At 38.4% G+C, this 12,978-nt stretch overlaps 1 protein-coding gene across 1 annotated transcript in view; it reads right to left on the bottom strand.

The window, feature by feature from the left end:
- The window catches only part of NNT (nicotinamide nucleotide transhydrogenase), a 123,897-nt gene that overhangs the window by 60,552 nt on the left and 50,367 nt on the right, over nt 1-12,978 (bottom strand). The window contains exons 7-9 of the mRNA XM_049768252.1: nt 10,016-10,149; nt 9,546-9,737; nt 7,428-7,581 (exon numbers count right to left, since the gene is read on the bottom strand). Coding sequence (XP_049624209.1) covers nt 7,428-7,581; nt 9,546-9,737; nt 10,016-10,149 — 480 coding nt within the window. The remainder of the gene's footprint in view (nt 1-7,427; nt 7,582-9,545; nt 9,738-10,015; nt 10,150-12,978) is intronic.

The following is a 12,978-nucleotide window of genomic DNA, read 5'->3' as shown; positions in this document are numbered from 1 at the left end:
ACTCTCTGACTTATTTCACTCAGCATAATAGATTCCATGTACATTCATGTATAGGAAAATTTCATGACTTCATATCCTGACAGCTGCATAATATTCCATTGTGTATATGTACCACAGTTTCTTTAGCCATTCGTCTGTTGAAGGGCATCCTGGTTGTTTCCAGGGTCTTGCTATGGTAAATGGTGCTGCAATGAATATAGGTGTAAGGAAGGGATTTTTGTATTGTATTTTTATGTTCCTGGGGTATATTCCTAGGAGTGGTATAGCTGGATTGCATGAGAGCTCAATTTCCAGTTTTTGGAGGAATCTTCATACTGCTTTCCATAAAGGTTGAACAACATTCCCATCAAGAGTGGTTAAGAGTTTCTTTCTCTCCACATCCCCGCCAACACTGCTTGTTCTCATTCTTTGTGATGTGTGCCAATCTCTGGGGTGTGAGGTGGTACCTCATAGTTGTTTTGATTTGCATCTCCCTGATGATTAGTGATGGGGAGCATTTTTTTATGTGTCTTTTGGCCATTTGTATTTCTTCTTTGTCAAAGTGTCTGTCCATTTCTCCTCCCCATTTTTTGATGGGATTAGATGTTTTTTTCCTTGTAAAGTTCTGTCAGTGCCTTGTATATTTTGGAGATTAGCCCCTTATCTGATGGGTATTGGGTGAATAGTTACTGGTGAATAGTTATTGGTGTATAGAAAGGCCACTGATTTTTGTGTGTTAATTTTGTAGCCTGCCACATTGCTATATGATTCTATTGTTTCTAGAAGCTTTTTGGTAGAGTCTTTAACTTTTTCTAAGTAGAGTATCATGCCATCTACAAACAGCGAGAGCTAGACTTCTTCCTTTCCTATCTGGATTCCCTTGAAGTCTTTTTCTTGCCTAATCACTACAGTGAGTACTTCCAGTGCTATGTTGAATAGGAGTGGTGAGAGAGGACAGCCTTGTCTTGTGCCAGAATTTAGAGTGAAGTCTCTTAGTTTTTCTCCATTGAGGATAATATTTGTCACTGGCTTGAGGTAGATGGCCTTAACTATATTGAGAAAGGTTCCTTCCATTCCCATCTTGCTGAGAGTTTTGATCAAGAATGGGTGTTGGACCTTATCAAATGCTTTCTCTGCATTTATTGATATGATCATGTGATTTTTATTTTTCTTGTTGTTGATGTTGTATATTATGTTGATAGATTTGTGGCTGTTAAACCATCCTTGCATTCCTGGGATGAAACCTACTTGATCGTAGTGGATGATCTTCTTAATGAGGCACTGAATCCTATTAGCCAGGATTTTGTTGAGGATCTTTGCATCAGCATTCATCAGCGATATTGGTCTGTAATTTTCTTTCTTTTTTTTTTTTTTTTTTTGTAGCATCTCTGTCTGATTTAGGCATCAAGGTGATGTTGGCTTCATAAAAGCTATTTGGAAGTGTTCCCGTTTTTTCAATTTCATGAAAGAGTCTTGCCAGGATTGGTAGTAGTTCCTCTTGGAAAGTTTGAAAGAATTCATTAGTGAATCCATCTGGGCCTGGGCTTTTGTTTTGGGGCAGATATTTGATTACCATTTTAATTTCATCAATAGTGATGGGTGTGTTTAGATATGCTACAGCCTCTTCATTCAACTGTGAAGACTATAAGAGTCCAAGAATTTATCCACTTCTTCCAGGTTCTCATTTTTAGTGGCATAGAGTTTCTCAAAGTAGTTTTTGATTACTCTTTGAATCTCTGCCATATCAGTAGTGATCTCTCCTTTTTCATTCCTAATACAAGTTATCAAGTTTCTCTCTCTCTTTCTTTCTTAGTTTTGCCAGTGGTCTATCAATCTTGTTTATTTTTTCAAAGAACCAACTTCTGCTTTCATTGATCTTTCGGATTGTTTTTTGGGTTTCCACTTCGTTGATTTCTGCTCTCAGCTTTGTTATTTCCTTCTGTCTCCCTATTTTTGGGTCCTTTTGTTGAGCACCTTCTAATTTTATGAGCTGCATCATTAAGCTATTCAGGTAGGCCCCTTCTTCCTTCCTGATGTGTGCTTGCAAAGCTATAAATTTTCCTCTCAGTACTGCTTTTGCTGTGTCCCATAAGTTCTGATAGTTTGTGTCTTTATTATCATTTGTTTCCAGGAAAGTTTTGATTTCCTCTTTGATTTCATCTTGACCCACTGGTTATTCAGTATGAGGCTGTTTAACTTCCAGGTGTTAACGATTTTCTTCTGTGTGCCTTTGGAATTCACATATAATTTCAGAGCCTTGTGGTCAGCAAAGGTAGCTTGCAAAATTTCTATCTTCTTGATATTATGGAGGTATGTTTTATGTGCCAGCATGTAGTCTATCCTGGAGAATGTCCCATGTACATGGAGAAAAATGTGTATAAAGGTTTCTGGGGATGGAGTGTCCTATATATATCTACTAGGCCTCTTTCTTCCATTTCTCTTCTCAGGTTTCAGTCTAGTTGACCTATCCAGTGTTGACAACGCCGTGTTGAGGTCCCCCACAATTATTGTGTTGTTATTGATATTATTTTTCAGTTTTGTCAACAATTATATTAAATATTTTGCTCGCCCCTCATTCGGTGCATATATGTTTAGGAGAGTGATTTCTTCCTGTTGTATATATCCATTGTACATATACATTGATTAATATGAAATATCCAACTTTGTCACTTATAACTTTCCTGAGTATTAAGTTTGCATCATCTGATATTAGTATGGCCACTCTAGCTTTTTTATCGGTGTTGTTTGCTTGGATAATTTTCCTCCAGCCTTTTATTTTGAGTCTATGTTTGTTCTGACTATTCAGGTGCATTTCTTGTAGGTAGCAGAAGGTTGGATTGAGTTTTTTGATTCATTTAGCCACTCTGTGTCTCTTAACTGGTGCATTTAGTCCATTGACATTGAGAGAAAGAATTGTCCTGGGATTTAATGCCATCTTTCTGTTAGATTGTTGGAGAGCATATTCATTTTGTCATTCAATTCATTTACTGGGTTTTTCAGGCCTGTTATTTGACCTGTTATTTCAGTTTGGAGTTTTGTGATTTCTGTCTTCATATTTTTTTGGTTCTTATTAGTGTTCTGTTCAACTTGATCCATGGTTTCTTTGAGTTCTTTGAGCATCTTCCATATTTCTTGTCTAAACTCCTTATCTGAGAGATTAATTAGTTGGTTGGCCGTTTTCTGGTCATCAGAATTGTCATCTTCATTCTCTATGTCTGATGCTGGCCTGTGTTGTTTCCCCATTGTCACACTTGTATTGTGGGTTTTTCTACGTGTTGTGGTGGTATTCATTGGCTAAATGATGTGCACAGCCACGCTCCTCTTGCTCTGCCCTTTCTGGGTGGGTTGACTTGCCTCCAAGGAAGGCGAGCCCTCCCTGGATGAAGCCTTGCACAGGATGAAATCTTAGGCCTGAGCACGCAGCAGAGAAGACAGTCTGGGAGAAATGCTGAACTTCAGTGATCCAGCTCAGTTCTTAGTGTGATATTTTTTCTTCTTTTTGCAGTGGTGTTCTATCCTTAGAAAGAGCTCACGGCCATGTAGTGAAGCGGATCTAAGTGCTCTTCTGGAGCCTCTGGGAGAGTGAATTTTCTGGGCCCTTTTCAGCCCACTCCCAAGAGGTTTAGGAGACAGGACAGGAGACAAACACACACAGGCAGCACTCACAGTTTCACACAATTGGGCTCCCCTGGGCCAGTGTAGATTTTCTACCAAAGTATTTTCTACTTGAGCAAGACACAACTTTTGTTAAGACAGGACTTTTGAGGCCAATTTTATGTCACTCTCAAAGCTGGCTAAGGCAGAGGGATTGTAAAAGAGTAGGAAGGATTTCATTCACTCCAGCACCTCCCCAAAACATATGACTTCCACCCACCTGGGACCAGCGTTTTGCAACTGCTCCTGAATCTGGACTGGACTGCTGGCCAAGGCAGTCAGCTCAGCCCCAACACCAGGTCAGCAAACAGAATTTTACAAAGAAAAGGGCATGTGTGTACACAATTAAATTAAGAATGTGGAGAATACAAGCAATCATCTCTGAACATACATATTTAATTATTGGCTTTTCTAATTGCAAACATGAGGCAGGCTGTTCTGTTATAGAAGAGAAAGGGTTACCCAGTGGTGAGTTCAGACAGAAGGCTAGGGAACTGGTATTCAAATCCTATATAAATTATTTTTTACAAGTGTCACCACTGGGGTATCTAGAAATTTTCACTGATTTTACTTTAAATCATTGTCAAAAACTACGTGTAATTTTCTTTTGGGAGGGGGCACACACCTGCCAAAGTGTATGGTTACTCAGAGGTTAGTCAGAGGTTACTCCTGGCTCTGTATTCAGGAATTACTCCTGGAAGTGTTCAGAGAACTATATAAAATGCTGGGGATTAAACCCAAATCAGCACAAGGAAGGCAAGTACCCTGCACACTGATATCTCTCTCTCTTTCTCTCTCTCTCTCTCTCACTCTCTCTCACTCTTACTCTCTCTCTCTCTCTCTCTCTCTCTCTCTCTCTCTCTCTCTCTCTCTCTCTCTCTCTCTCCAGCTTCCTAGTTTTAATTTCTACTTTCCAACCCACATGCAAGATTTCCAGGTTTCCAATGCATAGCTTGGTAAGCATCTGTAGGAAGAGTTAGATAGATTTCCTTTTACTCCAGTTAAACATTGGACAAGCCATGCAAGACTGTGGTTAAGAATATGGGGTAGGGGCCAAAGAGACAGCACAGCGGTAGGGCATTTGCCTTGCACACAACCAACCCAAGATGGATGGTGGTTCAAATCCCAGCATCCCATATGGTCCCCCAAGCCTGCCAGGAGCAACTTCTGAGCAAAGAGCCAGAAGAAAACCCTGATCACTGCTGGGTGTTTACCCCACCCCCAAAAAAGAATATGGAGTAAAGAGAATTTGGGAGGGCTGTTTTTTTGTTGTTGCTGTTTTGGGCCTACAGCTGACTGTACACAGGAATTACTCCTGGCTCTTCCCTCAAAAACACTACTGGCAGTGCTCAGAGGACCATATGGAATGCCAGGGATCAAAGTCAGGTGGGCCATGAGCAAGGCAACTACCCAACTGGCTATACTATCATTGCTCCAGCCCTAAGAATGTTTTCTTAAGTCAGACTGCTTGGCTGAAATCCCGGTGCTGTTGCTTTCTAGATGTACAATCTCAGGCAGTTAAACTCCCTGTGCTAGAGTGTCCTCATCTGTAAAATAATCTTCCCTGTCCCCATCTGGATTAAGAAAATAATAACATGACACTATCACTGAGTTTTTACAAGGAATAAATTAGCTAAGGGATGTGAAACAGTTAGCATGAAAATTTCAAGTACTCATAAATTATTATAGCTAATTATTATGACTATATAAGTTACATAATACTTGGCCCACTTTGTTGAGCATTTGAGACAGATTTCAAATATCTAAATATTTTATCTACTATTTAAGAAACTAGCACTTTCCCTATTATACATTCAATATAAAATGTGCCAGTTTAAACCTGTGTAATAAAAAAGAAGGACAAAGAAGAGGAAAAGGAGGAGATGGGCCAAGAAAGGTAAGAAAAGGCAAGTTACATTCTTTATATATAGTGGAGTCTCATCAGGGGTGCTCAGGTCTATGCCTTGAGATACTCTGTCCTGCTGCAGGAGCCTGAAAAACCAGAGCTCTTGGTGGCAGTCCTTATGGCCAAATTGGCCTTTGAAGAATGCAACTAAAATAGAATATTAACATACATGCAAAATCAATATTTATTTGGGATCCAGAGTCACAGTATAGGAGGTAAGGCACTGTCTTGCATGCAGCTATGATGGCTGAAACCTTGCTTCAAATCCCCAGCACCATATATGGTCCCTTGAGCACCACCAGGTTTCACTACTAAGCACCAGAGTCAGGAATAGGCCCTGATACCACAAACCCATATATATGTATGCATGTATTTTAATACACAGAAAAAAATACAATGTTGTAGTCACTTTTTACTTTGAATATGCCACTGTCTATTAAATGAAATGAATGTTGATACAACAAATACGAAAAAGCCTGGGGAGATTTAATCCTGATTGACTCCCACAACACATGGTCCCCTGAGCAGCACTAGATGTGGCCCTGGTGGTCCCCAAACAATGAGGGTCCAAGCAGCATTGCTTCCTCAGACCCTGGAACTGAACAATTCTATGCCTTTGAGATCCTAGGAATCTCAGAGAAATGAAAATTTACAACCCTACTAATAATATTCTCTAAGCACAACACAATAATCTTGTTTCTTTTCTTCTATTTTTTTTAACAAGTTAAGTGCATGTAGGGACACTGTCCCATCTATTCATAATATTCACGAGAAACTTTTTCAGTCATTTTGCCGAGACTTGCTCCTTATTCAAGGAGACTTACATAGTGAGCTTTAAAACATCTGGACTCACGGGGGAATTTGGAGAATGCTGAGACTACAAGAATTCTGTGTGGATGGTGTAGGCCCTTAATTCTTTAACGTTTGCTTTTGCTTTTTTGTTGTTTTGGCCCTAAACCTTAAATTTTATTTTATGAGGGAAACTATTTAAGATCAAATGTTCTTATTTCAGGCTAATAATTCACAGCCAGAATAACTTTTTAATTTTACCATAGATCTTTAGAGTTTCATAAAAATTAATTTAAAAACAAAGAACATACTTCACAAAAATATTTTAAATGAATTTTTGTGCTGAGTGTATAATTTAGAGTTCTAGTCAAATGTTTAGAAGCTATATAAATATAGAGGAGATGGTTTGTATTCCTACAATACAAACATTTGGTTTCCAACTGTTAGTTTTATATACCATACCAAAATATATGACCATCTTTATTGCAGAGTAGAGAAATAGTACAACAGGTAAGGTTCTTGTCTTGCACACAGCTGACATGAATGGAAATGGTCCCCTAATGGTCTCCCAAATGGTCCTCCAACCAATATAGGAGTGATATCCAAGTGCAGAACCAGAAGTAAACCCTGAGAATTCCCAAGTGTGGCCTCAAAATAAAATCTTTCTATGCACTTAACACCAACACAATCACTACTAAATTTATTGATATTGATAAAAAATAACATTTATATCTAAAATACTTCCTATATTGCGACCAGAGCTATAGCACAGCAGTAGGGCATTTGCCTTGCATGCAGCTGACTTGGGACAGACCCGGGTTCAATCCCCAACATCCCATATGGTCCCTGAACCTGACTATCATTTCACATATATTCTTTCCAGAATTTAACATAGAGCCTGTATCTCCAGAGTAGGTAAACAATACAGTCTCCATTCAAAGATAGAACAAGTAACAAGTTCATAAAAAAAAATCCCATGTGTCAGGACCCATTTCTAGTGGAATCCAAAGGAGGACATTTCAGTTACTAATTCGTTTACTAACACACAACTTACAAAACTCAGTTCCCAGGAGTAAATCCTACTCAATGGGAACTTTACCTGCTGTATATGCAGAAGCTGTTGTCATCGTCTTTCTAAAAGGAGTCACAGCAGCTATCTTCTCAGCCTCCAGCTCAGCCACTGACTTCTGTTTTTCTGGGGCACCTTGAGGAATAGTTTTTGGTGTGGGAGCAGGGAAAATCACTTTACCATTCTAAAAAGAATTAGAAAAGCATTTTTCTTTTAATCTGGCATTTAAAACAGTGTTTTAAATGTGTTTACACTTTAAAACACACACACAGTTTAGGGTTGAAAAAAGTACTCTTTTAAAAATAACTCTATAAATGTCCACAACCATTATCTCTTGGGGGTCTAAATTGTTACTTTAAGAAATATTTGCTGGAGGCCTAGAAAGATACAACAGTTTGTAGGATGTCTGCCTTGTACGGAGCCAATCCAGGTTCAATCCCTGACATCCCATATAGTCTCCTGAGCCTACCAAAAATGATTGCCAAGTAGAAAGTCAGAAGTAATCCCCGAGCATCACTGGGTATAGCCAAAAAAGAACAAAAAAAGGGGGGGGGAGAAACACATACTTTCTGGGGTCAAAGAGAGAATACAGAGGCTAAGTTACTTGTCTTGTACACAACCAATCTGAGTTCAATTTCCAGCATCCCATATGGACCCAAGCCCCATCGAGCCCCATTCCTAGATTGTGGCTATTGTAAATAGTGCTGCAATGAACATAGGAGTGCAGAGAGCATTTTTGGATTATGTTTTTGTGTTCCTAGGGTATATCCCTAAGAGTGGAATTGCTGAATCAGATCGGAGCTTGATTTGCAGGAGGGAAATAGAGAGCATTGGTGGCAGGAAAGTTACACTGGTGAAGAGTGAATGAAGGGTGGTGTACATTTGATGGCTAAAACTCAATCCCAAACATTTCTGTGACCACAGTACTTAAATAAATAAATTATTAAGGGGCTGGAGAGATAGCACAGTGGCGTTTGCCTTGCAAGCCTAAGGACCTAAGGTGGTTGGTTCAAATCCCGGCATCCCATATGGTCCCCCGTGCCTACCAGGAGCTATTTTTGAGCAGATAGCCAGGAGTAACCCCTGAGCACCGCCGGGTGTGGCCCAAAAACCCAAAAAAATAATCAAAGAAAAAAGAGTTATTCCTATGTGCATAGCCAGGAGGAAACCCTGACCACAGCTGGATATGACCCAAAACCAAATAAACAAACAAAAATCCACTAATATGGGGCCAGAGATAGCTCAACATGTTGAGTTTATGCTTTGTATGTAGAAGCCCGGGTTAGATCCTTGGCTTTAAAGTCTCCCCTGAGCACCCCTGAGAGCAACTCTTCCCCCAACCCCACAGCACTGAACTAAGTGTCCCTCTGAGCACTGCCAAGTGTGAATCTCCCCTACATCCAAAATAAAAGAGCCACTGGTACATAAGAACCTAAGTTCCATGAAAGGAAGTTTAAAATAATAATTTTATATAAATTCATATAATGTATAGCTTATTTTATATATGTATACATACAAGGTTTATTAAAAGCATATTTGCATTAAATATATAATTTACGAGTATATGTAAAAGAATACAGATCAAACCTTTAAAAGCATATGAAGAAGGGGAGCTAGAAAGACAGTACAGAGGGAAGAGCAACTGCCTTGCACATGGTTAAATGGGGTTTGATTACCAGCAGCCATATGCCTATATGGTCCCTATGCCATGCCAGGAATAATTCTGAGAACAGAGCCTAGGCTGAGTACTATTACTACCGTCACCCCAAAAAAATAAAATTAAAATAGATGGGTGGGGTAACTTTTACACTTTTTCAATTCAGCCTTTTTTTGTCATTGTTTCTTTTCCATATTTCAGGTAACTCGGACACTATAAATCTGCAATATTTTCTCTATATTTGTTCTATATTTTTACATAATTTTATTAGCATAAGCCCAGCATATCAACCTTTATTCAACTACCTCTCAATTCTAAAATGCAATTCCTTGAGTCAACGAGATTTCTCAAGGAGTGTATGCTTTGCATGCAAAAGCCCAAGGTTTGATCCCCCATACTGCATGATCCCCAATACCAAAGAAAAAGAAGGATTTCTCCATGATCAGAAATTTCAACTGAAGAAGCAGAATGGCACAGCTTTCATGACTTACGTTCATCACTACAGTTCCTCTAATGACATGACCCATTGTACCAAAATCGAAGTCATCTTTCACGTCAAAGCAAAAATTATCTTTGTCAGGGCTGATGGCCTTCAGGAGTTTGGTGATGTTGTTGGAATACAGGGTGCTGGCCTGAGTAGCCATTCGGCTGGGAAGGTCTGTATAGCCTATGTGAGTTATTCCCTAAATGAGTAAACAGAGTCAGAGTGATTCATGACTGTAAGTCATTATTCTTTCTAAGATTCCTGCCATTCAAATTCAAGCTAAGCTTTAAAATTCTACATCTTTATAAATATACACATACACTCACAATCATGTTTCAAAAGAAGTTTTAAACATGCACATTTACAATTGCAGGCATTAACATTCCTACATATTTAAAATAATAAAAACCCTCTTTAAAAAAAAACTAAAAATGGTGGGGGGGGGCTGTTTAATAGATGAAGCTTTTTTTTCTGTACCTTATGAACATAGAGCTCTCCTGGCTTAGTAGTTTCAAAGTTTCCACCAGCCTCTGCAGCTAAATCCACAACAACTGAACCTTCCTTCATGGACTCAATCATTTCTTTACTAAATAAAACTGGAGCTTTTTTACCTAATAAAATGAAAGAAAACAGTATCAGAATTAGAAATTTTATAATTAGAGTCAGGTTATTAGAATTTAGAAATTTTTGCTCTGTGTTCCATTTAATTACAGTAATATCTCGATATTCAGGAATTTAACATATGAAATTTGAACTCTTTCAAGAAACTTCTGGAGTTTATAGTAAAGGACAAACAAGTCATTCTCAAAAGAGGAGAAAGGAGTGTGAGCTGCAGAGACAGTGTGAAAAGAGAATGAGAGTAAATGAGTGGTCAAGTCTTGCCATTTGCTCAAACTTCCACTGGCATGAGTCTTCTGTATTGGCTGATATCCATCAAGCCAGAAACATCCTGCCAATTCTTTTCATGTTTAATATCTAAGCTACTAATAAGGAGACCATGTACTCATAGTAGACAATTCATAAAGGTCACAAGTATCAAAGCACTATTGAAAAATAATTTATAAATTGCAAAATAGAGTATTTCCAATCTGCTTTATGAATGGCAGCTGATTTCCCTACCTGTATTATTGACTTTTATTAACAGAAAATGAGATAACCTCAAAAAGAGACAGAGAACTGCCAAATATGAAAACAGTAGGGCATCTTAACTCTGAAAGACTTAGGAATGGCTTATGCACTTTGATTGCCACACGAAGGCTATTTACTTTGTGCTTCTGATGAGTCAAGCCCTAAGCCTACTGCTGGGAGTATCTAAACAGGAAAGTGCTGCTCTCACAGTACACACTGTCCTGAGATGTTCATGTTTTAAATTCATATACAGAAGATTAAGTTCCAGAGGTCAGGGATTTTCAAGCTAATATACATCAATCATTTCAGTGAGGGCCCATGCCATCAGTATATTATCATGTTCACATTTCATAAATCGATTGACTGAAAAGAAAGGGGAAAAAACTATAATGAGCTTGGTAGTTGGAAAGCACGCAGCTGACGACCTAATTCCTCTATATTCTCTTTCAAAAATTTTCACTATCTACAAAATTTTAGTAATAACATCATCAAAGGTATTTGATGATTGAAAGCAATTTAAAATATAATTTGCATAACCAATCAGCTCTTTTGGAATACGTGACGCAAAACAGAAAAAATGACCTTTAGTTGTAGCATAGGAGAAAAAAATAGAAAAGAAATAAAAGAAAAGACAGTACAGTTGATTTTGTAGTGCCTCTCTCTCAATGCAAGCTTACTACTTTTAAGATAAAACATAAATTTTTATAATATAAGCCTTTTTATTGAAGCCCTTTCTCCTAGGCTCCTGGGCTGAGGTAGTTCTTATTCCCTGTTGTAAATGATTCTTTAGAATGTCTGCTGTCATAGCCAGGAGCTGACTGTCACAGGATTCTTTAGTTGATCTCCAGTACTCCTGAATCTCCATGAAAGAGCAACAATAAGGAGCTATTTTCTCCAAATCAACATACTGAATCCAGTAATTTCACCACTTCTCCAAATGTTCCCCACTTCTTGATCTTTCCTTGACCCTGCCCACTGCACTTAAATAAAAAGATGATGAAACACATATGATCTGAGGGCTTTTCCTCATGTATGCTGCTTAGTTCTGTGATGACTTTCACCTGTGATTCACATGGCTGCACAAATAATGGAATAAACTTACCACCATTTATTGTCAGCACCTTTCCCCCTCCCCTACCCTGGATCAGTGCCTCCTCTCTGCACCATTCCCTTGCTGGTTTATAGCTTTTCCTGCCATCTTACTGTACCTCCCAATTTTGATTCCATACACCACAAACTACTTTTTGAGCTATATACAATTTAAATCCATGTCTATTCCCTTTAACTTGGTTTTAGTTGCTGTTATTATGATTGTTGCTTTTAGCTTTTGGCAGTGCTCAGGGATTACTCCTAATCTCAGGAATTACCCCTAGTGATTCTCAAGGGACCATAAGGGATGCTAGGAATAGAACTTGAGTTGACCGCATGCAAGGCAAAGGGCCCTGGCCATTGTGCTATCATTCCAGTCCCTCTGCTTTGATTTCTAACTGCACCATTTTTATAGCTATCAACCTCATACATTTGATCTGGCCCTACCTAAGTTATTCTGCCTTAAAAATTCTGAATTCAGGGGCCAGAGAGATAGCACAGTGGTAGGTCATTTGCCTTGCATGCAGCCAACCTGAGAGGAAGCCAGTTCAATTCCCAATCCCCCAGCCTGCCAGGGATAATTTCTGAGTGTAGAGCCAAGAAAACCCCCTGAGCACCGCTGGGTGTGGCCCAGAAACCAATCAATCAATCAATTTAAAAAAAAAAGAAATTCTGAATTCCTTTTCCATTCTGAGACATCTATAGATAGGAGTTCATCCCTGGACTATACAAAAATAAAAAGGCATGAACATTCCTCAAGCCCCTGTTGGCATTTGAGCACTGCTGAGTCTGGCCCCACAAAAAATTTTAAAAATAAATATGGAATATCTGTAAGTAAAAAATACATATTTGCTTAGCTACAGAATGTTCCCATCCTATTAAAAGTTATACATATATCTGAATATTTTATATATGCAAAGACATAAATTCTCACATATATGAAATAATTTCTATAATATAATATGACTTTTAACGCCAGACTTTTTTTTGAGCAGTGAGACCAAAAATAATTTATTTTCTTTCTCCTACTTTTCATTATCTCCTAAATATTCCAGAAGTTCTTGCTTTAATTTTAGCATTTAAAAAATTAGGTAAAGTTTGCAAGGAGTAGATTGATAGATATTACAATGCAGCTTCCCCAAATATTCATAGGTAAATTTTTTTTAATTCTGAAAAGTTACATAAAAAAAATGGAGCCCAAAAAGTCAGTGTAACACATTAAA

This window comes from Suncus etruscus, chromosome 2 (genome assembly GCF_024139225.1).
Source record: "Suncus etruscus isolate mSunEtr1 chromosome 2, mSunEtr1.pri.cur, whole genome shotgun sequence".
Lineage (NCBI taxonomy): Eukaryota > Metazoa > Chordata > Mammalia > Eulipotyphla > Soricidae > Suncus > Suncus etruscus.
The sequence above is the reverse complement of the archived record's forward strand: the minus strand, read 5'-3'. Positions and strand labels throughout refer to the sequence as shown.